The 27705-nt window shown below is 39.1% G+C and overlaps 1 protein-coding gene across 17 annotated transcripts in view; it reads right to left on the bottom strand.

Annotated features, from left to right (window-relative positions):
- LOC103146054 (receptor-type tyrosine-protein phosphatase F) overlaps nt 1-27705 on the bottom strand; it is a 238871-nt gene that overhangs the window by 119258 nt on the left and 91908 nt on the right. For all 17 annotated transcript variants that reach the window (XM_016677236.1, XM_016677243.1, XM_016677239.1 and 14 more), the window contains 2 exons: nt 18685-18830; nt 17652-17793 (listed from right to left, as the gene is read on the bottom strand). In XM_016677236.1, the coding sequence (XP_016532722.1) occupies nt 17652-17793; nt 18685-18830 (288 nt within the window). The remainder of the gene's footprint in view (nt 1-17651; nt 17794-18684; nt 18831-27705) is intronic.

The following is a 27705-nucleotide window of genomic DNA, read 5'->3' as shown; positions in this document are numbered from 1 at the left end:
AAATGCAAAAGAAGAATTCCATGTTGGTCATTCAAGTAAACATGAACTGTAAACACAGCATAAGCAAATCCTGCACCTCAAAATTATTTTTGGAAAAAAAGAAAAGAAAAGGTAAATGTTATCGTTTAGCATCACACATACTTTCATCTTACAGGTTCGGCTTTCAAGAGAAAGTTAAGTTAGAAGGAGACTAGGTTGATTGGTTAAAACGCAGCTGAGTTGCAGTGATTGGTCAGGAAATTTAAAAAAAGCATTGCAGAACACAATTTTCAGAGAGTAAGATTATACAAGTCTGAACAGCATTTGTAGGACACTGGACATTGTGAGTTTTGTCAATTAAAAATTGCAAGTCCATGCAAAATTGTCAAACAATGTGTGAATTTGCATTTATAGTTGAGATTGTAACTGAATGTGGCTAATCAGACAGGCTACTCCTCCAGGTGTCCGGGGAGGAGGAGTAAGGACTGGGCTAAAAGTCAAGGAGCGTGACAGGTAATGAACAGGTGAAAAAATAACTAGAGGAGGAGTGGTTTCCAAATAAATGAATTAATTGATCCTCTCCACAGCCCAAATTAATCATCGGCAGAGGTTTATTGTGACATGTTTAGTCTAATTACGGCAGATAGGGATGGCTTTTATGAGTTCTGGGAAAGGCAGTCCATGTAGTGGAATGTGGCAGGTTCTGTTAATTAAATCCTCGCTGACTGGGCTCCTGTGACAGCCTTTCCTTATTCTCTCAGTCAGAGATAATGAATAATACACAGAGGCTGCAAGTCAATGTTGACGGGCTCAACTCTGATTACGTGGAGGTTTGCTGAACTGATGGGTGCTCAAACACATCACAGACCCGCTTGCTCACCTCACAGGAGGTAAAATGCAATAATTTCATCAATAGTCATCAGTAGCAGAGAGGGAAGGCAAACAATCATTTGCTGTAAACTGTTTGACGTCTGGCAGCTGTGCTGTGAATGTATGGACACTGATTGGACAAGCATTACTGTTACCATAGTTAGAACAAATATTATTCTACTTATTATGAGCCAAATAATTCATTCACCACTTTCTCTTGTCTAAATGGCTTCAAACTGCAGGAATGGAGTCAAACCAGGCATCAAAAACTGAAGTCCTCCTAAAGTTCTGCCGCAAGTACAACCTGATTCTGAAGCCCTTTCTAGATGGAAGTGAACATCTTCTACTTGAAACGATAGTCGTGTTTACATCTAAGTCTTAACATTCAGATACGACTACGACTTTGACAGTGAGAAATGTTAGAGAGGGATGCGTTGAAACTAATTTGCTTACCTAAAAAATGGCTAAAGACTTGACTGCTCAACCCACTAAAAAAATGTGGCAACATCTAAAGGAAAAATAAACTTTCCTATGGTTGACTAAGCATTGTCGCAGCAAATAGATAATTAACCAAACGCCTTTCCATTTCCTTTTACTTTCATGTTAAGTGTAGATAAACATATTGGCTCTTGTTGCTCGTGTTGTCATTGTACTCTTGTACTTTAACCAGGTTGGTGGAAATGTTTGTTTACTCAAACCGTTGTCTGAGTCGTACGTTTCATTCTGCTTCATCCATTGATCAAGAATCAGATCCCAGACTTCAGCTTCTCTCTATCCGTACAGCCAGACAGAGGTTTTAAGAGGAGCAGCAAAAATAAATGAGGTGGATTAGCAGAGCTTGCCAACAACAGATGGTGTCATGCAGGAAACGTTGATGTGAAATGTCACCTCTGCTGCCCGGAGAGCTGCCCGGAGTATATCACGTCACAATACTGTTATATGGCATCAGTCTTCAGTCAGAGGCCTCTAAGTTTGTTGCAAGACTGACTGCTACCAGAGATATCTGGTGGTCCTGCTCACAGAGTCGTGATATGAATTACAACAACATTTAATTTCTCTTTGGGTATTTTTTGTTTTTATTCAACTGAACTCAGGCACTCATGGATGAATAACTTAAGAGCAATTTGATGAAACAAGTTGAACTGACGTGAGCTTTTGGATTGTAGGAAGATTGCGGAGCACCTGGAGGACGAGCAAACCAAGCAGAAAGGCCAGAATTCAAACTCAGAACATTCTTCTTTTCATGAAGGGAATTAGACCAAGTTACATCAGTTTTACATTTTTGAATAAACATCTTGATATCCAGTAATCATGGTATTTCATGTCATGCATAAAACAGAGAGATTGTCATAATGCCCCATGGCTGGTAGAAAACAATATTTGTCCCCATATTTGATCTGTCAGGCATGTTACAGGACTCATTTTGGCTTTGTTCTTTTCATTCATTTACACCAGCAAATGCAGCTCCAGTCAAGCATAAAAAGACCAATTTCATTTGCTTTAGCCTGTGTTCACTGTCTACACCACCACCTGTTTCTGCAAGAGGCTAAACAAGGTTTTCCGCTTCGTCCGCCGTAATCGCAGCGAAAATTTGCCTAAACCATGAAACAGTATGACAAACCTTACAGCAGAAACATTTGAACAGGACTCTTTATTTCCGATTTGTTGCTTTGATGAAAACAAGGATTTAAATTCAGCATTAATTCCAACTCTCCTTGCCTTCAATGCCACTGCAGTGGTTTAAAGTCATCCATTTAAGGTGAAAGTGGCACCAAAAACATGAGATTACTGCGGCGCCTTTTTGTTAAACAGGGCGATTATTCAGACGTCCTATTGACACGTTGACGTCCGCTAATGGAAAAGGAGTGAGGCTGTGAAAGGAGCTTATGAGCGTTAGGAAATGCAGACCTGAATTACAGGATGCCTGCTAAGTCACCCTGTACGCTGCATGCAGGTGAAAGTATATATAGACGTGATGCATAGAAACTCAGCTGTAAGCAGAGCAATCACGCAAACGCATTGCTTAACAGCTTAAAGACAAATGCCTCCATGTTTCTTTAACCAGGAGAAAAATGAGAGGCTTAATGGGGTCAGGCTGACTGTGAGAAGAGCCGCCCTCCGCTGCCTCACGTGGCACAGGGCGCGGAGCCGAGAGGTCTTGGTGTGTAAATGTGTGAGGAAAAAATGGGGTCAGGGTGAAAGGACTCCCATTAGCCAGCTCATTGAGTGTAGGTATTAGAAGCCTCCTGACATGCAGCAGGCCCATCCATCCATGGCCAGTCAGGGCCTGGGGAGCCGTTGACTCATTGGCCTCCGAAGCTACGAGGTGGACTTTGTGCTTTTACCTGCAATAAAAAAGCCTCGGGCTGTTGATTTAATAGAAGTTAAAGAAAAGAAACATGTCGAGTATTTGTTTGTTGGACTTGGTTTAGCTTCATTTGATCCCTTTTTTCCCCATAAAAAAGTTTATTTTTGTGTAAAATGGTAAAAGAGGGCAGTCAGAACAATAGACCCCCAAAGAATAGAGCCTAAAATGTTCCTCATATTTAAAACTGTTCGTATGTTATATATATATATATATATATATATATATATATTAGATTGTTAATTTTTACCATTATGTGGGGATTATTTCTCTCTGCTATGGAGGCGCTGACTAAGGCAGCTTTCACTGATACCAACATCAAAGTGCTTGAATAAAATCACTCCCACAAAACCAAACCACTAGAATGAGCGAGCGGGAACAGGGATTGCTTTATGCAGCATTTATTAGAAATCTGTCACATAAAAAAAGTTATTTTCCTCCAAGGTTTCCGTGATTTATGGCTGTCATTTATGCCTATACTGTATTTTCAAATTATACAGTACTTTGTTCTATGGAGAGGATATAAAGTGTAATAGACTTCTTTAATGACAAGCAATAAATAATAATAAAAAAAAGAATAATGGTAACAATGTTTTAAGAAGTGAAACTTAAAGCTGTAACAATGTAGCTGGATGCGTGGTGGAGATGCTCATCTCTAGGCTGGAGTAAAGTTTAGCCGTTCGAGGTTCAGTTCTTCAAAAGTTTCACTCCCTTCTCTTTTAACAAAGGTTTTAACTCCTCCTTTAGGGGAGTACCACAAGGCTCCATTTTCAGTCCACTTCTTTTCCCACTGTACCTGCTCAGGCATTACTGCATTTTTCTTTTTAGCATTGCCTTTAATTTTTATGCAGACGATTCTTTGCTTTATGTTCCACTGAATAACATTGGTAAATTCTTTGACTCTGAGATGAAGGACAAAACATTTTTTTTAATTTAAATGAGAAAAAACAAAGCTGAAGCTAGCTAGACAAAAAGTCACAGAAAAACATGTTGCAAACCTACAAAGCCGGCCAGAATATGTAAGCTTTTTAAACGCACAAAATTTTACTTGGCAGGCAGCACTCACCCTCTTGTAAGTAGCAGAAAGAGTAATTCTCCTACTTCTGCTGCATAAGGCAAAGGTACAAGAATACAAAATAGCCAAAGTGCTTCATGCTTTTCTCCTGACAAACAGCAAACATCCAGTCATCACCAAATAAAAGGTTTTGACCTGGCTCGGCTGATAGAGGAGAAACACTCCCTCTGACTGAGTTTGGTAAAAATAAATAAATAAAATAAATAATACATATGTGACAGAGAGAGAAGATAAACAGATAAAGACTAAAAAACAGAAGCAGATACAAGATGACAGAAAGAGAAAGTAATGAAGAAAGAGAGATAAACAAGATATATACAGAAATATGTGTATGTGTGTGAGTGCTGTAATTAAGTGCTCTACAGAGTGATTGGAGTTGTTAAAAAGAGCAATGGAAACATTATTTGTTCAAACGTTTCTCTTTGCATGACCTGCCCCTCCAAGACGACATCTTTAGAGGAAACTCTGGGTCCTATCTCTAAACTCAACCGTCATGTAAATGAAAGCGGTGAAAACCTGCTTTTCCAGTTGAGTCATTCGTCATGTTTAAACTCTAGTCGTTTTAAGTGCCAACTCGAGTACGAATGAGGATCCCTTTGTAAGTAGCCAGGCTGAAATTTGTCTCTTATGACCGGCGCCAAAAACCGCCACTTAATTTTTACCAGGTACAAATCAACAAGCAACCTCCACCTGCTGAATTTAAATTTGGTTGAAAAAGATACTTTTACTCTCTAGCACTTTGAAACACCAACACCACTGACCATAGTGCTTTTTGTAAATAAAAACTGGTTTGATGTTTGTTATTGTTGAGAGTGAAAAAGTGGCTCTGGTCATTCAAAATTGTGATTCAGGGGCACCTGTGTGAGTGACAGTTTTCATCACCGTCTGAGCATAAATTCAATGGGAAGACTTATATTCCTGACAAATCTGATCATCGGATCTTTTCATTTTGATGCCTCACTCCATCTTCAGGCCTGTGCTCGTTGACAGAGACGTGACAACGCAATATCCTTAGTCATACAATCTAAGTCAAACTTTCTAAGAATAAGAAAAAGCTTTCAAATCAGTCGTGATCTCAAAAACAAGTCGCCTGTCAAATCTGCCGCCGAACGATAAAAGCCGGTTGCACCTGTTTGTGTCAGATACTTAACAGAAGATGTCGATTCACTGATATCCATCTGTTTCGGACGAGTGAGTGCACAGATATTAACAGATGCACAAGTCTCGCCATATCTCAGCTTTCTGCTTAAGTCCAGAGACTATGTCTGGATAGGAAGAGACATAAAGTTGTGTTAACAGAGTGCAAGGTTAGGACGGGGACAAGGCTGCAGCTACTGTTTCAGGAAATGTGACAGAAGCCAGGAACAACAAAGTTTCTCTGCACACACAATGAACCGTCATTGTGTGTGTAATTAATTTCCTGTAATTACAGTACAGGAAATTCCTGTACTGTAATTTCCAGTACAGGAAATTATTTCATTTTATTGTTATTTAATAATTGTAATTTGGAGATAAGTGTATCCTTAAAACATTTTAGACTCCTGGTTTTTGATCCTCTGTATGTTTCCAAATTAGATTATATTCATTGTAGGAGGTACATTTTAGCTGTGTTACAAAGTTTAATGTGTGTGCGTTCTTAAATTTTCTGTATACAAAAAGAAATTGGAAAAATATTTGGATTAATTCTCCATTCCCTTGTTTAAATGTGGTACAGTGGACCTCAATCAGTATTTGCGAATACGCATATAACTTCCTATTTTACTCGTGCAAACAGCAAGTATACCTTATATTATGCATTAATACACACAGTGAAAACTGTCTTTGAGCTACCACAGAAACTAGTATCTGCAGTTTATCCTCATCAAAAACCACGGCCGCATCCGTCCAAAGTCTTGGGTCTTTGCTGATTATTTATAGTCTGATTTCTCATTGTAAAAAAAAAATAAAAAAATCAAATATTTAGAAATTTTTGTTTTAAAATATTAGGACTTAAAGCTGTATTTTGAAATAAAATATTCAGTATTTTGGGGAAAAGTAAGATCTTCCTTTTGATCAAGTTCAACTAAACTAATTACCGATAAACGGTACATAATTTAAACAGAAAGGGATTTAAACAAGCCCCCTGTCTGTGTCTTATCTAAAACGTCAGAAGACCCTACATTTTTAAAATGAACCCAATCCTTAAAATCTAGAAACCAGTTCTGTTGTGTTCCTCCCTGCCCCTTTTTTCCCTCTCCATCCCTGGAGGCAAAAGACATGATCAGAACTGACGGCGCAGACATACCAGACATTGCACTTACAGCTTGCTCAAAGCACTGAGCTATTGATGGACAAGTACAGATAATAAAATGTTGCCTCAAAGCAAAAATGACTCCATCCGGATATCTTACAGATTATAAATAAAGCGGACTGGTGCCAGATAAATCTAATGGGACACACCAGTAAAAGAAAGTCAATTTCAGACTGTAATGGAAGGTTATTTAATGATCATATTCCAATAATCTGAACTGAAACAGAGTCTTATTGGATTTTATTTTTTCCACATTTCATTCATATGTGCTTAAGAAGGATGCTGACTGCAGCTTTAAGTCATTCGATGTAATAGCTATGCGCTGTTAAAATATCTGTGCAAGGATTGAGCTTCAGACTTGCTCCGGTTTGCAGAAGCTTTTGCACCACAACCAACATCCACTATCTCTTCACAAGTCTGATTATCTGAGCCGAGAGAAAAGAGAGAACATCGTGTTTCATAAGGATTTATTCAAAACAGAGCGGTTCCTCTAATTGCACAGGTGAAAGTTTGATATACTCCCAAAGACTCTAAAAAATCCACCTGTCCTATTTACAATGCCCAAGTCCTTGGAAGCTGGGATGCAAGGATGCAGATTGTGTGGCCAGGAGAGCGATTCCACCCCGCCATATTGCCAGAGTCCTTGGGAGAACCATGCATAGACAGATGCAGTTTGTATCTGTCAGGCTTGGATATGATCTACAACGCTGGGCCTGCAGCCAGCAGATGGTGGGGGAAATTAAATCTGTGACACAGACCGTCACAATGGAGTTTAAAAATACACCTGTGGATGTGTCTGTTTGAGGAAGTTTGTCCCTCAGTCGTTTTGTGCCCACAGTCGGGCTTAAATTACCTTCAGCAGGTGCTGAAAAACACGACTGATTAAGAAAACGTCTCAGAACGCAAGCGTATGCGGTATTATTTACCTTCTTCAGGAATATAAAGAAACAAGCGTGCAACATGATCGGAAGGCCAAGAAAAGAGAAGAAGTGAAAAGAGAAGAAGTAACGTTGGGGGGAAAAGACGTTAAACTACAAACCTTATTTTGGCCATTGTAGCTGATCTGAATAGCACCAAGGAAAAGATAGGATTAAGTTGTCAGAGGAGCGGGCTTCGGTATTAAATCATCCCCATAAAGCTTCTGCATGTATTTATCTTTCCTGGGATGAGGCGCATTGAGATTTTCATGCTGTTTATCCAGTCAGGTTTGTTGTCCAGACTTGCCTGGGCCCTGAGATATTTATTTCTGGCATTGTGTCACAGTCATTTTCTGCTCTGCACCAAGGGGACTATAATGCATGGCGAACAAATAAAGGTCTTTTCTTACTGGCGAGGCTGTAATTTGCTTACTGCCACCAAAGCACAGCTCCACTAAACACAGTTAGCACAGTCAAGCTGGAAACGGTTCTCACCAGTGAATGCATAATGAGGGTGTTCACCTCTGAAATCAGAGTTTTGATGCATTTCTTCCAAAGATTTAATCAAAAACCTTTCCATAATCGAAATCTCAGAGATCTCAACCCATTTCTGTATCTCTAAACACAAAAGTTCACCTTAAGTTTACAACCGAAACCAAAGAATGAGTGGCTGGATAGATGAATAACTGGATGGACAGATATATTGCAAACAGATGGGAGGATCAGTAAAAGGATGGATACACGAATGGACAGATGGTTGGATAAACCGACTGATGAATACGACGTTTAGAGACTGTAACTGGGAATAAAGTCTGTTAATATTAGGGCTACAATGAATTATTTCAGTCATTGATTATTCTGTTGATTATTTTGACAAATGGATAAAAAAACTTGGCACATTTTGCAATTTTTTAAAGATTTTTTTATGCAATATCAGAAACACTAAAAGTTGCAAATAATTATTTTTCATAAAAAAGAAAAACATTGTGTAGCATTCCTTTATTGAACGCTTGTGTGTAGCAAAAGATGCATCTGCAGCTAAAAAACACTTCTAATAATCTGACTAATGTTAATTGATATTCAGGCAAAAGTACTAAATTTGAGATCTTCTTTACAGAATTTGAACCAGGTGAAGCTAAAAATGCCACTTGAGGAGTTCTGGTTAGAACAAATATAAAGATATTCTACGTACAGTTTTCACTCGACAACTGCTGTGACTGTGCTGTTCTTTCCAAAAACAGTCATATTTAGACTCTGTACAGTAGTTAACGATGAATCGGTTACTAAATTTGTTGACTATTATTTCAAAAATCAACTAATCACGGTTAATTCGATCAACAAAAGGCAACAGCACTTAAATGAAAACAGCAGTTCTGTTTGGGTTGATTGTTGATCAAAGATCTTGAAAGATAATGTGTTGCTTCTAAAAAAAAAAAAAAAGAGAGAGAGAGAGAGAGAGAGTGAATTGACATCATCCTTCCTCTTACAAGCAAATATTGTAAGAGGAAGGAGAAACAAGCAATCGCTATGTTGAGCCAAAGCCAACATAGCGATTGACAACGTCATTATGTACCTCTTTGTACTAAACCAGGAATAGGCTGTGTCAAACAACGCTTAGAAATTCAGAACTTCATTACAACCATGCCTTATTTACCACAGCTTATTTTATACTTTATGTTTTTAGAAACAGAGTCCTCTATATAGAACAAGGTAAAAAAAAAAAAAAAGTTGGAGGGACAGTTCATAATATCTAGTCTTAATCTAAAGGAGACATTTTCTCATTCACGCCTTGACAGTGGAGGATCCTGGTAATGAAAGGCCTTTTGATCTGCTGCTATTAGATAAGATTCCTCCTATCTAGAGATAGGTCCGCTGTCTCCCAAGGGACGCGGGAATGTTTTCCATTATATAGCTGCAACAAAGCCTGAAAAGTCACTGAGAAGGCCAAAATTCTTTCCCATATTCAGAAAAACTTCTAAGTAATAGGGAGCTCAGCTCTACAACTTTTACTTTTTTCTTTTCTTTTTACTAGATTTACCTTTTAATGGAGTGAGAATAAAAATAAAAAAAACAGAGAAATTTACTGAAATGACAGAAAGATATGAATATTTTATCTGGTATTTGATGAATACAAATAAGTACAAGGATATCCGCTGTATTTAATGTGTCTAACATTCAACACTCCCTTGCATTCTTGGTTTGGAAATTCAGAATATATGAAAACCAAACTTGATTCCCACACCTTAATTCTCACCCTCTATTCCCAGGACTGACTACGTTCAGACCTGTAGCGTCAAGAAATCAGTACAATAGAACCTGTCTGACAACATAAAGGAACAAGACTTGCTCTACTCCGCATAACCATGAATTTGACTCCAAAATGGCAAGTGCTGCAGAATAAATGCTAACTAAAAAGTTAGTTATACTAACCCATAAAGCACTAATCAAGCATTAGTTCCACTAACGCTAAAGCACTACACCAGCAATGTTTTCAGCAGAAGCTAATGTTAAAGCGTTAACTTCAATTCAAATTATATCTGCTCTTGAAGGACTCCAACCTTCGATGTCCAATATGATTCTGACTTCATTTACATATTCTATAATGCTCTCAGATATTGTATTTAAGTTTATATCCTTCAGGAGAGGAAATGGGACTGCTGTGTCTTCCCGAACTTCAAAATAAGAGCATGAATGAACGTCTAACAGATTAACAGTTGATAACCAAAACTTCAATACAGATGTTGAACTTTATTCAACTGAAAGTTTACATAACAGCCATGCAAATTGGTGCTTTAGAATGTACATATTTATAATTTAAGGGGACTTAGGTGCACTAAATGTTTTCAAAGTTAGCAAAAGGCGCTAAACAAAGTGTTAGCTGTGCTATTAGCACATTAGCTCTTGATTAGCACTGTTCATTAGTTTATAGTCTTATACAAACCGTTTTTCTTCTTTTTTGTTTTTGTTCTCAGGTGTAAGAAGCTCACAGTTAATATTTTTTGTTGACTCTTCAGTACATGCTTATTTAGAAAACATACATATTTCTAAAGGTGCACTCCACAGAAGTAGGATTTATTTTTCCTCCAGGTTGCTGATAAAAGCCAACTAAAGCCACATACTTTGCATACATCATATCCAGATGAATTTTTACTTGGAGGTTTTGGAGTAAACTTGCCTTTGTAGCTGAGCCACATCAGTTTTATTATCAGCTTTACTGATGTGTGACACGCTTTTGACACCTACCTAAGTCATTTCTAGATCTGACTCATTGCATTTTACATTTTACATGCTCATCAAATGTTAAGGCTGTTCAAAGTGTGAAATATGGCCGTGACATGGCACGGTGGCGGTGCACTGCATCGAAGACTGATGTTGTGAGCCGAGATGTCTTTTCTGCACCGCAGTGGTTTACTTCATACATCACAGAGACAAGCACCATTTACCTGGACATTTACTGAGGCAGTTCAATTCAAGTGGGGGTAGCTCAAGGTCAGAACATTGGCATCGTTACCCAGGTAATGAGTCATTGTCCCCCACCCTCCACCACCACCCGGTCATCGTTCGACATGGGGCTGCCGCAATGGCAGAAATGCACCACCACACTGTCCACCACCACCAACATGGGGCAGATACAAAGAGATCAACATTCAGAGACAAGAGGGAAGAATCAAAAGAGCGGGTGAGGGAGAAGGGCAGAGAGATTTCTTAATCGCATAAAAATGTCTGAAATACAGAACTGATTCAATGAAGTATCCTTATAGGTTGATAGCAATAATGACAAAGAAGCAAAAAATCTTTTCTGTTTGCATGTGAAGAACGAGGAACGGCTGAGCGGTCTTTAGGGCCCGTATGCAAGTCCCAGTGGTGTGACCTCTCAAGAGGGGGCGTGAGAAAGGCGACGAACAAAGAGTGAGGCTGTTACAGCGTGACAGAATTACAGAATGACTCAGGGCTTGTGTTCACAAAATTGCTAAAGCTCAACTTGACTGGTGTGAAAATGAGGCTTTGGAGCGCCCCGTCAGGTGAGCGGCCATCAAAATGGCAGCGGAGTCGTTCGTCTCGGTGGGAAAAAAAAAAAGGAAATTCAGCTAAACTCACTCGCTCCAGAAACTGGTTTGCATTCTAATAAAGTTAAATTAAACTGAGAAAATACATTAAGATATAAGAAATATAAACATGTTTTTCAAATCAACTATGAAAAATTGCTCCTTTAAGAAAGTTTGAACAAAACACCTATAAGTTTTTTATTTTATTTTTATTTTTTTAACAGTATGAGCTTGCTTCTATATAAAAGATCATTAGGACAGATCCAGATTGGCAACAACTAGCACCAGTCAAAAAACAAACAAAGTTTTAACTACTTTGGACATAAATATGAAATTATATGAAATGCTCACATTTATTGAAGAATCAATTTTATTTGTCCTTGTTGTCTTACCTTTCTGGTTTGTGTTTTTGTGCTTTTAAAGACTTTTATTTGGAATGGGTGAGTGGTTTTTTTCCTCCGTATATTTATACTTGCATACAGAAGTTAATATGAACGCCGCACTCTTTTAAGCTTACTGCACCACAATATATATGTTCATGCCTATTTGTAGAGGAGGTTAAAGGTTGTAGGTTAAAGGGCAAATAATACAAATGTATCTCTGACAGTTCCTGCATTAAGTTCAGTTTTATTCAAGATGTTGATTCAATGGTCTTTTAACTTTCATGTAAAAGTTGACACTGGATTTATTTTTAGTTTTTTGTAAACTTTCATCTATGAAACCAAGAGTGTCTTTAACTAACAGAAAAATACATATTTTGAGCAAAAATAAATCAATATCGATAACAATTAGATGTTAAAATTTAAAAATGTAAATATATTTGTTCATTTTGTAAAAATCAAAGGACAAATAAATTTAAAAATCTACGAAAATGAAGTAAAAAAATTATCATTACAAAAATACTCAAATTTAAAGATAGTAATATTAACAGAGGGATATTTAAAATCACAAACCCCTTGGTGAAAATAACAATCAGAACAATTTCAGTTTTAAATCAAAATAAATAAATAAATAAAATGAAAACAAAAGCTACAAAATTTGACACTTAAAATAAACCCACTAAAAAAAATCAAATAAAATGTTCAAATGCTTTTTCTTAAATCAATACCGACAGCAATTAAAACAACATTTAAGATTCACAACAAACAAAAATATAAATTAATTTTGTTCCATGTTTAAAAATCTTAATCTAAAATGAATAAATCTAAAGTATTTCTCTTGGAAACACAGACCCACAGAATCGGAAAAAGAAACTAAGCACAATCCAGAGATATGTACTTTTGAACTCTGAACATTTTTACGAAGTAAATCTGCACCAGTGTGACTGTCATAATCCATATTTTACAGGATTGGCAGAAGAAAATAAAGAGCCAGTATATGAAATAATCATAATTAATGCTCGACCTTACTCTGCTCTGCTAAAACCTATAATCCAAATCGACTTAGAGCTGTAATGACTTCACTGCTCTCGTTGAATCTCTGGATGACGGGGTTGCCCTGGGTGCAAGGAAAACCTCCTGTGTTTGCAAAATCACACGTACTTACATCCACATGAGGAGGATCTTAAAGAAACCAAGACATTTCTGCTTAAAAAGTCATTTTTCCCCCCCAGCTTTGACCGAGATGTGACGCGATTTTCAGCTGCGCTCGGCTTCCTTTCCCTTCATGCATTCATTTTTGAATAACTGTATGAATTTTTAAAGGATCTGAATCAATCCTGTTGGTCACCATGTTCTATCATCTGGTCCATTGGAGTGAAAAAGCCACCTCTGACATGCGACACAAGCTTCTCAGAGCTTCAAGCTAACGTGGGTCCATTAAAGAGCAGCATCATTAGTCTCCATCAGTTCGGTGCTGCCCCGGTGTTTTCCTGCATTGGGCTGGCGGTACGAACTTGATGTATGACCGAGCTACAAACAATGGTCTAAAAATAGAGCCTGGCTGACGTCTTTGCTCCGTAAGACAGTGCATGTTGGTACGAAATGACTGTGGATATAATATGCATGCCTGTGTGTGTTTGTTAAGTTCATGCGTGAACATAAACTCGGCTCATCCTCTGGGTTTTCACAGAGTAGATTCATGAAGTTGCTTTGATTGAACACGTTGTTTGTTGTGTTTCGTCCCCAGCCTCTGCGTGCATTAAGAGGAAAGAAAAGATAAATGATGCTGACAGTAAAGGAGCAACACTTTACACTGTTTATCCCTTCACCACATTTATAATCCAACTGAGTCGCATGTTATCAGAGTTAAGAAGTTGCATTAAAAATAAACTGGAAACAGATGCTTAAACTCAAGAGATGTGCAAAGCTGGAGGTGGTGGATGGCTTTTGAGAAGATGTTGGTCATTTTGACACTTTGGTCCCTTCAGACCCGGCTTTCCCACAAGTTTCACAACAGGCGTTTATTCATCTTCCCATGCCAGTGGGACACTTTGAGCCTTTTCTGACATCTCCAAAGTAATATTCTATAATTCACTCATATTTTACTGTAAGGAAAGGTACAGACAGAGTCAAAAATAAACTCAATAAAGAAGATAGTCAAACTGAAAGCAAAGTAAATGGCAATATAAAGCTTTAAACTAAACTACATGTAGGATATTAGAGTTTTTCTGACTATTTTTCTTCATAATTTATAATATTTTGTAATTACTAAAACTATATATTTATTGTGTCAGAAATTATGAAAACGTACAAAAATGGTTAAAAAAGTACATAATAATAGTATTTAAATGACTTCTTAGAAGAACTGTTTCATTTCAAACGAGAGTTGAGCCTGAGCACTTTGAACCAACAGGTCAAACTCTTAATTTCAGCCCAGAATTATTCAAACCGCTGAAAGATTCGTGTTTCCAGTCGTCTTTTACTTTTTTCAACATGTTTCTTCTGAGTGAAAGCAAGATTCATGTTTCAACGAATCAGAGTCCCAGCTTGAATCTGGAAGGAAGTTAAAGATTAGGGCAATGGCAAGGAGGCCCGACCTGAAGACATGCAGAAAACAGGATTAAACAGGATTGATTTCTCTTATGCCAATAACCATGTTCCATTGATTTAGAAAAGTATACATATTCCACAACATGTAATTTCTAAAAGAAGATGTAAACAAAGCCTTTCCCCCTAAAATGTATGCTTCCTTTACACCTTTTAGTACATTTTAAATGGTATGTCTTATTTCCTACCAGAAGCAAACTTTAAATATTGGACTAATAACTGTAAATATTAATGGTGATTTTGCACCATCCACTCTTTGAAGTCATTTGGGTGACATGAGTTACGACAACATTTATAATCTCCATCTGAGATAAATTAAGTTTTTGAACTGTGATATTTTCACTGAAGATCAACAAACGGTGAGAATTTCACGCAGGGCCATTTATTTCCCAGAAAGTTGTTCTTGCTTGGATCAAACTAAGTCCAGCTCCAGGTTTGTAGGCGAGTAGATGTCTGAGGTTCACATCAGCCAATCATCACAACTGCAGAAGGTTTGAGGCACGGCCTGAACGCCACATGATCGCACCGGTTCAGATTACCAGCGTGAAACCTCAGAAGCCCTCAATAACATCACAGCTGCATGCCTTTACATACCGTCATTTGATCACTCCTAAGCGCTCACACACACACACATTCAGTGTAAACAAACAAGCTTGAGATGTCCTACTGTGGACCAGATTCACACGCAGATGTGTTTGTGCGTGCACCTTCTCCTCCACGGCGCTGACAAAGACATCATCTTCACCAGTTTGCTCTGGCTGTCTGCCACTTTGCTCTGGGCAGAAGAAACCTGCCTGAGTTTGTAAGCTGAGAACAGCTGTCCACAGGTTTTATGAGGCTTCACTGTTTTGGTATGTGCGACCAAAACAAAGAGCTGAACGAGCCTCGGGTGTTGAGAAAGAGGAGACCCACAACATCTAGCAACATCTTTGTTTGGTTTGGAATATAACCATGAGTGCGAAACTGAATGCAGCCTGCAGTAGACATTCATACAGCAGCTTGCAAAAATGCAACTTTTTCACAAGGGCCGAAATGACTAATGAGATTAGTCGATTACCAAAATAATTGTCAATTAATTTAGTAATTGATTAATAGTTACCAGGAGTATACAGACTGAGAACACACGCAGAGCAAAATATCTTTCATTTAAAAAAAAAGAAAAGAATATTCCTGGCTGTAAAACTCCTCAAGTAAAATTATTTAAAATTTACCCAGATCAAATTCTGTGTGGGAAAAAAAAATACATTAAACACGTTCTGCTGTCCATTAATCAGTTAATCCAAAAAATAAACCGATCAGCTCTACACTGTATTGATAAATCACATGACAGTTGATGGTGATGGGGTTTGTTCGCTTCAGATGCATCCTTTGCAACAAATGATCAAGCATACACTGGAGGATTGCTCAGTTGTTGCATGTAAGCAATGAAATGTTTCTTGAATTATTGACTTGAATTATTTGTTTATATGCAATTTTTTTAATGAATATTTAAAATAGTGTAAAAAAGTCTTAAATAAAAAATCTGCAGCATTTTCCTGATATTTTTATACAATGTTCATAATAATCAATAAAATAATCACTAGTTGCAGCGCTATGTTTCAAATTTTTTCACATCGCAACTACCGATTTTTGCTGGGATTTTTGGATAATTATAAAATGGAAGAAAAATTATTCTTTCTAAAAAGAATAGACCAATTCTTGTCATGTAGCAAAATAAACAGAATCTAATGCATTGTTTTAGTGTCAGGCTGCATGGGGAAGCAGTTGGTGGCTCTGTTGCCATGAAGCAAGAAGGTCCTGGGTTGGAATCCCAGCCTGGGGTCTTTCTTCATGTTCTCTGTGTGGGTGTAGCTTTTCTCTGGGTGCTCCAGGTTCCTCCCATAGTCTAAAAACGTGACTGCTAGGTTAATTGGTGTCTCTAAATTGCCTTTGGGTGTGAGTGTGTGTCTCTGTGTTGACCGATGATGGGCTGGCGATCTGTCCAGGGTGAACCATCGACCATACGCTGTACAGTGACTTTTTAAAGAAATGTAAAATGTATGCATCCCATACACATAAGCAGGCCCCGAGAGTAAAAAACACGCAGGATGTTTCTGTTTGGTATGTAAGTGCATGATCAGGGAGAGAAGCCAACATGAGAGCAGTGCTGCTGATAAGAACAGTTTCCCCGCTGCCGACTATTAATCTTGACAGTCCACGTTCCTCTAACAGAGGCAAACCAACCTCGGTGTCCTACTTGGCCCTCCAACACTAAAACTGTGATTAATCTCATCACATTCACAAGAGCTTCAGGTCACGTCAAGCCCTGTTTGCCTTCACAGCCAAAAACATTCTTTATGATGCTGTAAACAGGGAAGGGGGTAAATGAAAAATAAATAAAAAAAAACTTTCTTTGCAGCGAAGAAAAGTTCCTTTAAGGAGGATTATGCAAGCCGAGATGATATCATCAAACCGGCATGGACAGCGCAGAAAAAAGGGAAGTGTGGGTGTAAGAAAGATGAAATTAAAGCAGAGAATGCAAACTCTGTTTGAATGAGAGACGATCTGATTTTAACGTCACTGTAACGGAAATGGACATTAAAAATCCGCCCTCTGCACAGCTCTGGAGATTCCTGCTTCCAAACTACTCCATTCCTGCTCAAATCATTTTAATGATGTACAGATTAGAGAAAAAGTATTAAAATACACATATTATAGAGGAAATTAGTGATCCAAAAAGATTAAAAAAGTGATAAATCTCAATAATTCAGTTGCTTATATTCTCTTAAAGCTATTTAGAAAAAGCAATTCTTTAAAATACAACTAACTACCTCCCAGGTTATATACCGAATTTGCTGGAGAACCAGTTTTATTTGTGCTTCCCTTGCAGTTCCTTTCACCTTCTGGACTTTAGATTAAGACATATCTGCTCCTCCATTGCACTGCCAATACCAGAAATCCACAGCTTTAGCAAATGCTTATGTTTGAATTATTGAGGCAAACACTGCTATTTGCTTTTGGATGTATGGTAGAATAAAATCTCCCACAACTACGAGCGGATGAGGGGAAGAAGAGAGGGAAGAGTTTAATGAAAAAAAGAGAGAGGAAGAGAAAAACCAAGAAAGGAGAAAGCCTCGTCTTACCTTCCAGCACTGTGAGCTTGGCATTGGCGTTGATCTCGCCAACGCTGTTAGTGGCGGTGCACTCGTAAATGGCTTCGTCTCTGTGGGTGCGCAGCGGCTGGATCCGCAGCACGGAGCTCGCGCCTTCATCGAATTCAATCACCTGCGGGTGGAAAAAGCACAAGAGAGAGACATGTTGGCTTTATTTTGCAAACATTTATTGCATATATAACCAGTTTGGGGAAGATTGTTGTTTGATCTTTCCACAAACTCTTTCATGTGCTCTCACACGCTGCCCCTCTTGCTAACGTTTGAAAGTTTTCAGCAGGTGCGATCCGAAGACAGTGAGAACTCCCACCTAGGATGTTCCTCTTGTGTTCAGAGGTGCTTAAAAGAAGGAGGGGAATACTTCAAGGGAGTGCATGACCAGATTGGGTGAAGCTCAGGAAGAGGAGGAGGAGGAAGATGGAGGAGCAAAAAGGCAGAAGAGGATGAAGGGCGACTGAGAAAAAAAAAAAATCAAGAAGGAGCCAGATTAAAGGGAAGTGAAGTTTTTAGGGTTTCACCTGGAGAAAAAGAGAGTTGGTTTGACTCCCCAAAATTGGGTGTGGTAGTGTATTCTCACTACTTTGACTTTTTCACATTAAATCCCGGTTTTTAGAATCGGTTTTTGCTGTAATTCTGTTAGTGCTCGTCTCTATAAGCTTTGCACATCTAAAGATGGAAATATTTCCTCATTCTTCTTTGCAAAACTGATTAACCTCAGTGAGACTGGATTCAGAGTAAATGTTCAATCATTTGGGTCTGGACTTTGACTAGGCCTATCAAACATTTCAGTAACTACGCCGTTTTCCTGATGGAAGGTGAAAATCCTCTCCAGGTTTAAGGTTCAAAAATTGACCAGACTAAAATCCCATTACCTAATAATGATTTCATGCAAAAACTGTAACGAAAACTTTTCAGATTTCCCATAGATCAATCCAAACCGGTACAAGAAAGCATAACAGGTCACAGCTTGCAGCTGTTTTTGTATTTGCATTCCTCTATTACCCACCTCGAAGCGCTGGGAGCTGACTTTCTTGCCCTTCTTCATCCAGGTGATCCTCGGCCTCGGCTCTCCCGTGGACCGGCACACAAACGATGCAACCCCGCCCGAGATGCCAGTCTGGTCCTCGGGGGTTTTGATAAAACTCGGCTTGCCTGGGAAGGAAAGCAGAACAGAAGGGGGGGAAAGGTGAGAGTAGTGTTTTTTTTTTTTCTCCCACCTGCATTTTAAAACGTGGCAAAACCTCAGATATCACTTTCCCCGCACAATAGCAGGCATGAGACAACTCACACGGGCATTGTTGCTGTGAACACCTGCAGCTCAGTCATGGGAAAAAAAATAAAAAATCCTGCCTTTTGTGTCTGCCTGTCACTGCATCATGTTGAATTTCTAACATTTGTGTGTTTTTCTTTCCTCTTTTAGGATGATACGCCTAAACCAGCTGCCATCCCCCACAATCCAAACACGGCAAACTACTGTGTTCAGACTCTGTTCATCCTTCAGACTTCACAGATTATATGTGTTTACAACAACAGTGTGCCCTGCCATGGAGAGCTCCTCCAACTGTTTTCCTCCCACTGCCTTCAGGGGTTTTTACTGGGCACCACACCCAGAATCATTGTGTCCAAAACAATGAGGAATGCATTTCATTGACAGGCTGTCAAAACTGACATGACGCTACAATGAGCACACCTTGAGCTCCGTGATACAGTCTCCCCGTGCAGACATGCATAATCCCGGCTTCGAGAACGTGAGCCATTGTCCTCATTAAGGCCTCCGTCAGCTCATGTTTCATCTGTGGAGTCGTTAAAGAGGCAGGTGGGGGTGGGGGGATCACCTGAACCGCAGACGGAGGCATGCACAATGGAGGTAAATCATTACGCCGTGAATAAATAGGAGCTGCTGGTGTTCCCTCAGTGAGATTGTGGGAAAAATATGGGAAAGGGGCGGGTCAATATCCAGTTAGCATAACTCTGCACCGCATTCAGGCCTGGAGAGAGCCTGCAGTGATCGGCTTCTCCAGGTCCACCTATCAGGTCACCGGTCTCTATCTTTGAACAAGAAGAAGAAGAAATGTTGCAAGCTGTCGTTGCTGGGGATCACTTTCCCACCTCGAGGGATGACACACCGATGATGTAAAGGAAATAGATACTGCAGGTCTGCAGGCGCTGAAGTGCGAGAGAATGCGTAACATCTTCACGTCACTCTGGATGGCTTTATGCACCTCTAAATACAGCTGGTCAGACATGGAGGGCATCATTAGGTGAAACACCAGCCAGGAAATCTGCAGGTTTCAAGTATTTCCTGTTCAGCTAAAGGAAATGTACCTGTGTTCTTGAACGATGCAAATGTCGTCAATTTAAACTGACTCTTTATGAGTTTATATATGTTGATGCTGAATTGACTAAAAGCAAAAGTATAACAGGAAAAAACAATTAATTATCCCTGAACGAGTTTTATGTAACAAACTTAAGGAACACATTTATTTTATTCTTGTCTGTCATCAGTTGATCCACCCATCCATCCATCATTCATCTGATCCACTCATCCATCCATTTATCCATCCTTTAATCAGCAAACCCATCCATCCATCAATCAACCAGTCAATCATCCTTCCATCCTGTTCAATTTAATTTTTTATGCCCTCTGTATCTCTTAGGATTAACGTTTATGGTATCATAGCCCAGTAGTAAATCCTTTTCTATTGCTGTAGAGTGACTTACTGACAAACATGCAGGTAGCAGCGGGTGAGCTATGTTTAAGATTACAACTCGATAAGCATTAGGGACGTATGTCTGAGCATGCATCGCTGCGCGCATGGCTGCTGAGCTGGAATCCCGAAGAAGCGATTATCGCCAATCTGACTTCCAAGAGCCGCTGCCGACATCTGTCCGTAGCGGTTTCATTTAAATTGCCATCTTTCCAGTTTGTGATTTCAAGGGAGGATCAAACAGCTTAAAGAAAACCACACACTTGTGCCCTTACTTTAAATAAAACATGTCAAAAATATATGTTGTTACAAACATTTAAGTTAAGTGTCAGTAAAACGGAGGATCAGAGTAAACTGGCCTCACAGCCGTGTTCTTCCTGCATTAATCCTCTCAAACATACTTCTATGGTTGACCTATAACTCAAAGGCCAATCTGCTTCAAATTTGGAGCTGTTCATCGTTAATCCAGATCTCAGATTCAGTCACAAAACTCTGGAGAAGCCCTCTGGTGACCCTACATCCCTGACTTACAGCTGGGGTTAATAGTGGTCCAGGCACTCTCCAACAAACAGCCACGAGCGTTTACTTCTTGACTCAGAGAGATTTTGTGTTCCTCCATCGCTGTTGCCACTGCAGGCGAGTGAGAATATAAGACTGGTGGGTTTGTCAGTTCTTTTCTAAAGGAAACAGAATCCAGACTCAACCTTTTCTTCCTTGCCTGTGTCCCATTTTTCTGCCTGTCAGGCAGTTGTCACATGAAAACAATAAAAAGGACAAGGTGGAAAACACACGAGCCTACCTATGCAAATCCTTCTCTCAGCCATGACTGCAAGCTCCGAGATGCACTCCTTCAGTGCTTTGCAACATCACATTCAAAACTACAATGCACAGAAGTTTCTGGATTAATTGTCCAGAATAGTTTGGCAACAAGTTTGCACAGTTATACTGTTTAGGTTTTTCAAGTGAGGAGATTCCCACACCTTGACAACACAGCAGTTTCATGCTTTTAAAGCCCAACTAAACCCCAAATCAACTGTTTTTTTTATGCAGTATAAATTGGTTGTTATGGATACTATCTATTATTTCTAAGCAAATTGCAAAATATTTTGTAAATTACTTTAATTCTGAAATATTTTTGCCAAAAACCGTCCCAGTGCTGCCCTCTTTGGGTTGAACGGTGGCTACTGCAGTTGAGTTTTCCTATTGGTTAAACCGGCACAGCTTGGTTGATGTCTATTCGTCCTGACACTTGGCCACACCCCTCTGTGTCTTTTAACTTCGCCCCCTTTGGTGGAATGTTTTTAAAAAATGGTCTCTGGCTGGTTTAGTTACACTTTGGATGTAACTTTTATGATACAAGAAAGCTACAATTGTTCCAACTTCTGCAAAAATTAGACTGGAGAAACTTTTTGGGGAATTTCTGCAACAAAATATAAGTTAATTGATAAGTTGGTCTATTCTCCATTTTGTAAGCTAGCTCCTTCCAGCTAGCTTACAGTGTGACAGTGTGCAGAAACAAGCAGGGGAGGGGGAGAACTGCATCGTTCTGTATCTATTGAGTGGAAGAACACCGGTCACTTCTTTGGCACTTTGAAAGACATCAAACAGTATTTTACAAAGGGTAATTTTTTTAAATTATTGTATACATTTCCATGGTAACCATCAAATGCCTACAGACACTAAACTAATGTCTTAGAAAGTGGTATCTCTTCAAAACAGTACTGTTGTACTGAAATGGATACGTGACTGGGGCTGGAAAAAGATATTTTACCTTTCCAAGAGCAAAAAAAACAAAAAAAAAACTTTAGCTATATAACTAATAAAGTGAATACATTAATTTATAAATTGCAAAAAAAAACAAAAAAAAACAAAAAAAAAACACCACATTTAATGGAAAAACAGTCTGAACAAATCAGAGTCATTAGGGAAATGAATTTAAAGCTTTTTTAGTGCTTTGAGGCCAAAAGCTTAACACAAAGTGCTGGCACTTTCTAATCGTCGTCATTAAAACTGAATCATGATGTTTAGCTGGTATGCTGCAGAGTCCATGTTCAGCAGTGAAAGATTCATATTGGTGCCATGAAGATGTGAAACTTAAACCTGAGACAGGTTGCAGGATATTGATGAGTCTACACAGAGATCCTGGTCTTAGGATGGACTGAGGGAATCTAAAGGCTGCTTTGGGTTTCGGGGATTAAAATGCTTCTGTCAGTTAGCTTCATGCCTGGAGCTGTATTTGTGGGGTCTGGAGCATTTAAAAGCTTGAAAGGTGTTGGTGGGGGTGCTACGGCTCTCTTATATTTCACTGGATTTATCTGTAGTTGCAAGGATGCCTGATCAGGGGAGGTAAAAGTTCACCAAAGAAAAAAACAAAAAACAAAATGAAAGGCTTTAAGTACGGAATAAAAAAGCAGATGGGAAATTGTAAAACAGATAAAAAAAACTAAGATTTTATGTGCAATTGTTCATGATAGTAAAAAGTTTTTTTTTCCTCCTCTTCTTGCTGAAAGCCTCACAGCTAGCTTGTAATAAATGCAGCAGCAGCGGCAGCAGCAGCAGGGAGAGCTGCGTAAATGGCTCTTATGTGGCTAACAATTAGTGTATTCCCTAGCCTGCCAGGGTGCCCAATGAGAGAGCTACTCTGCAGGGTAGAGTATCAGGGATCGATACACACACAGCAGAGAGAAAACCATTAATTCTTATTAATAATGGATTAGCAAGTTATCATTTTCATGGGACAACACTTAGTGGGAATTTGTCTGATGGCATCAGCACTGGTTGTTTTAATGGAACACTTCCATTAAGGCCCTTTTCAGACCATTAGCAGGCAACTTGTTTGCAATTAATTCCATATAAAGCTGTCTTCCCTGCAAGTTATTTACCCTGACAGAGTCAACTGCACTTCGGGCTGTTTGTTTAAACCAATAAACATCATGTCTTCCTATCTGCGCTTCTGTTTTATGGCTGAATCTGAAGGAACACCGGGTTATTTGGGATTGAAAATGGCACATGTGCAAAGACCTTTTAACAAATCTGATGGAGATATAAGTCATTGCAGGTCTGTTTGCTCAATGTACGGTTGACGAACACCAAATGTACCTTAACATGCACCAATAGGCACAGTTAAAACCATTTCTGCTCTACTGCAGAAGCCAACATCTACAGTTTTCCTTATTTCTGCTCTTGGACTAAATTCCACATTGCTAATAACCTCCTGAACAATTATTAATAATACTGATGTTGATGCTGATATATCAGACAACCCAGATCTACATCTTCCCTTTCTGCAATATTTTCAGACAATGTGACATTAAGCAAATGAGAGCCAGCTGTGATTATCGCGTTTATCTTATTGGCATTTCATACTCCAAAGTACCTGAAGAGCAAATGCCTTTCCAGGGGCTTGCTGGATGTCTCAGTTTCAATATTCAGCTCACATTACATTCACTTCTGATAAGACAAAAACCAGAGATTTTGTTTTTCTTTTATACACAGATAGTTCAGTGGCCAAAGAAAGATGGATCTTCGTAAGTGCTACCAGAGCAATAGTGAAATCACAAGAGTAATGTGCTTTATCCTTACTGAGTTACTGTACTTAAAATGTTTAAACCTAGAGAAGAGAAAAGAAAAACATCAAACTTTCAAAACCCCTGTGGACAGATGAAGACAGGCTTTCTATCAGGCCTTCCAGTTCGACCTGAATTATTCAAGACAGTGGAGAAGAAGGAGAAGTCTGAGTGCAATTACCCTTCACTCATCTCTTTCCAGTGTGAACAACATTACTGTAATGGCTTTCATCTTCTCAAGCTGATTATGAGGCAGGGAGGCATCTCTCAAGTCTGCTCTCTTGCTTTTTCATTGTCAGTGAAACATGCTCAATGACATTTGAAATAAAAAAGGAAAAAAAACACTCAGAGTGAGCATTTGAAATGATTGTTTTATAATATGGGACGATAAAAGCTTTGCTATGTGCCTAAAGATGGCGAGACAGTAGATGTTGCAGGTATTACTCGACCGGGAGTCTGAGGTGTTACATTACCTGTGGTATTTAAACCGAAGCCCCAACCTAGAAGAGCTAGTCTAAGATGACTCACAATCTCTGACTTCTTTCAACCCACTTGCTACCTTGTGGGAAAAAGACACAGGATAAAAGCAGAAACTCTGCATACGTCTGCTTAAGTTAAAACTATTTCTGCTTTTATATTTTTACACCTCTGCAACAGAATTAGGCAATAAATCAGTACAAGTACAAAGGCTTTTGCAGCTTTTATAATGGCTGATGTATTGTCTGCAGCACAATGCAGAAGAAGGGAAACATCACTCCCTGTCTTCCATTAACAGCCTCTAAATGGATGCAGCCCTGACCTATAAGATGAGCTTGCTAAGGTGTTGCATGGACCATACAGCTCATTTACACAACCCGGGGGCAACATCACCTCCCATGTTCACAGAGTTCACTCGCTGAAATTTGCTCATTTACAATGAATGTCATAAAAACATTTTTTTTTTTCTCCAATTTGACACAACGAAGGACGTCTGAATGTTTGAAGGCTTGTGTGGGTGTCAACCTGGGGACACATGCATGCAAAACAAAACAGAAAGAGGAAAATGGAGCATTGTGTATGCAGCTTGAATATATAATGGTGTATAGATATCTTCAGGGTTCCGACACAGTCTGGAAAAGCAGGCAATTCAAATATATGGAAAAGAAAAAGTGTGGGAAAATTTCCAAAGCTCATTTCCCTTTGCCTGATTCTAAAAGTTGTCTCCTTAAATCCATCCATCTACACTTTTGCACATCAATACATCCATCCATCCTTCCATCCATTCAAGTTCACATCTAAAGCATGTCCACTGTAGAACTATCTTCAAAGGAAATGTCTAAAAAAAAATTACTGGAAATCTCTAGAAAAATAAGACATTTTAAAAGGGAAACTGTATAGGAGCCCAGTATTAATTAAAGCCAGCATTTAGCACTGCTGTAATTCCTGAGAGGGAAATTCAGGCACCTTGTAGGACGCCTTGGCTCGGACCTTGACATTAGCCGACCAAGTGGGAAAAACGCTAAGTGTGTTAAGTAATCCTTGGAGGGATAAGGGCAGGGGGGCTCAGATGATGAGATGGCCACAGGCTTTTTCACAAAACCCCATTTTGGGGGTTAGCTACCAATTCATCCCAACAACCCCACTAACCTCATTAATTTGTCAGACTTTGATTGGCCTTCCCTCCGAGACCATAAAGAGCCCCTACCTTTGTTCTCATCATCTCACCCACAAGCCCCAGGAGTCTTAAGAGATTCAGCTCTCCAGAAGCTGAGTAGAGAGAGGAAATTAAATTATGTAATAAGAGAGAAAAAAATGACACAACAAGAAGATTCCAGCTCACTCGCCTTGCTCCTGATTGTGACACTTTCGATAGCCATTCAACCATGAATGCACACCAAAGATCAGTGTGATAAACAGGAAGGAAAACAACTGGCAGAAAGGAAGTGAAGCTACTACTGTCAATAAAATAATAATTGAAATGTCTCCCTGTCTGTCAAAGACTGACATTTCCTGTCATCCTGCGCCGGTGCCAACGCTGGGCCACAGCAGAGAGTTTGGGTGACTGCCTCCAGCCCTGCGACTGAGCTCTCTAATTAAACTATTAATCTCACGTCATTAACCTTCGATGACACGTTTCTCCCTGAATTCTGACACTGCTGCATCGGCACATGAAACCAACTTCCCTTCAAATCTGCTCCATATTCCCACTTCATCTTCGCTATTCTCAGCTTTAATATCGCTTTGTTTTTCCCAGCTCCTTTGTACCCAGGTTGCATTGTGGGTGCAGCTGTTTGTATATATTGTGGACCACAGCAGTGTTCTAACTGCATTACTCTCAGACTGCCTCTCTAAGGTGGATATGGTTACTTTTAATTAAAAGAGAATCAATTGTTGTCCCTGTCAGTGTTTGAACTGGGTGGCCATATGGGCACTTAAAAATACAATCCAATTTGCAGGGCCCCCACCCAAGACCCCATCTGGCCACCCATCTCCTAAACCACTTTGCCATTGCATCATTCCTTTGTCTGAGCATCAGAAACTGCCAATTCAATTTCCAAAGGTTAAGTTGTAGGTAGAAGTGGTGACAAAACGAGTTAGGGAGTGTTTAAAATCATTCTAAACATGCTTGGACTCCTAATAAAATACGTTAACCCAATTTGACATGAAAGTCTGATTCATTTTGGGCTCTTTAATGATGTGCAATGATTGGGCTTTTGACTACAAGCTTTTTGTAATCAGCAACATGCATATTCGACCAGTCCTCTAAGCCAAAACTGGTAGAGTTCATTTAACTTGGTTGCGTTCCTGGCTTTTAATTACAGTCCACAGATTTTCAAATTGTACTGATGTCAGGGCTTTGAGAAGGCCGATCTGGAAGTTTAATGCAACCATTTGAAAACCAGTTTTGATGTGTGTTTGGATCATTCTCCTTTTGGAATGCCCAGCTGTGACGTATTACCTAAAAACGATTCTAGTATTTTGGGAAAAAAAACCCTATTAAAACAAGATGCAACCATCCGTGATGTGGAAACCGATAGAAACCGGTGTCACTTTCCACAAAAGAGAGAATCCTCATTGACCGACAGGACGCTCCAAAATAAAAAAGCATTTTCAGACACCGTAATAAACAAACCAAATTTCTCCTGTCAGGCACGGTGGTGGTGGTAGCATGATCTCAAGGGTCTGCATCACTGATTCAGTCTAGAAGTGCAGAAAATAATAGAAGTACCAACAAATTCTTCAGATTTTTTGGTGGGTGTCCTAAAGGAAACGGTCTCAGCAGCCTGCCGATGTTTGGCTCTGCTGTTGTGGCTCTTTAAATCTGTGACTAAAATGATATAAAACTGAACAGCATTGAATTGAAATGGGTGGAGAAATTAAATTTTGCCTTTCCTTAGCATAGAACCCCATAACAGACCAGCAGTAAGCATCTTTTGTGAGTTAGGGTTAGTCATTTTGTCTTATTAATATGTAATTTTGTCTTATTCAAAAGAAAATGTTTTTCTTTAAATTAAACCCAAAAAGTATTAATAGAAATATCAGTTCTTTCATTTAACCAATACACAACCAAATTTTACTCTAAAGGCAACCATAAAATCCAATAAACTACCTTCCCTCAAAGGTGCATGTAGGTTTTGCAGCTCCAGACTGATTTTATTTTGCAGGAGTGAGTTTTAAAGGCTGCCAACTCCTGGGACACGACTATGATCCCAAAGACAAATCAAAACAGGTTTTTGAATGAAGCAAACTTCAGGAATGGCCCTGACATTCAAC

Source organism: Poecilia formosa, unplaced genomic scaffold (assembly GCF_000485575.1).
Source record: "Poecilia formosa unplaced genomic scaffold, Poecilia_formosa-5.1.2 Scaffold151, whole genome shotgun sequence".
Lineage (NCBI taxonomy): Eukaryota > Metazoa > Chordata > Actinopteri > Cyprinodontiformes > Poeciliidae > Poecilia > Poecilia formosa.
This window is presented reverse-complemented; position numbering and strand designations above follow the sequence as displayed.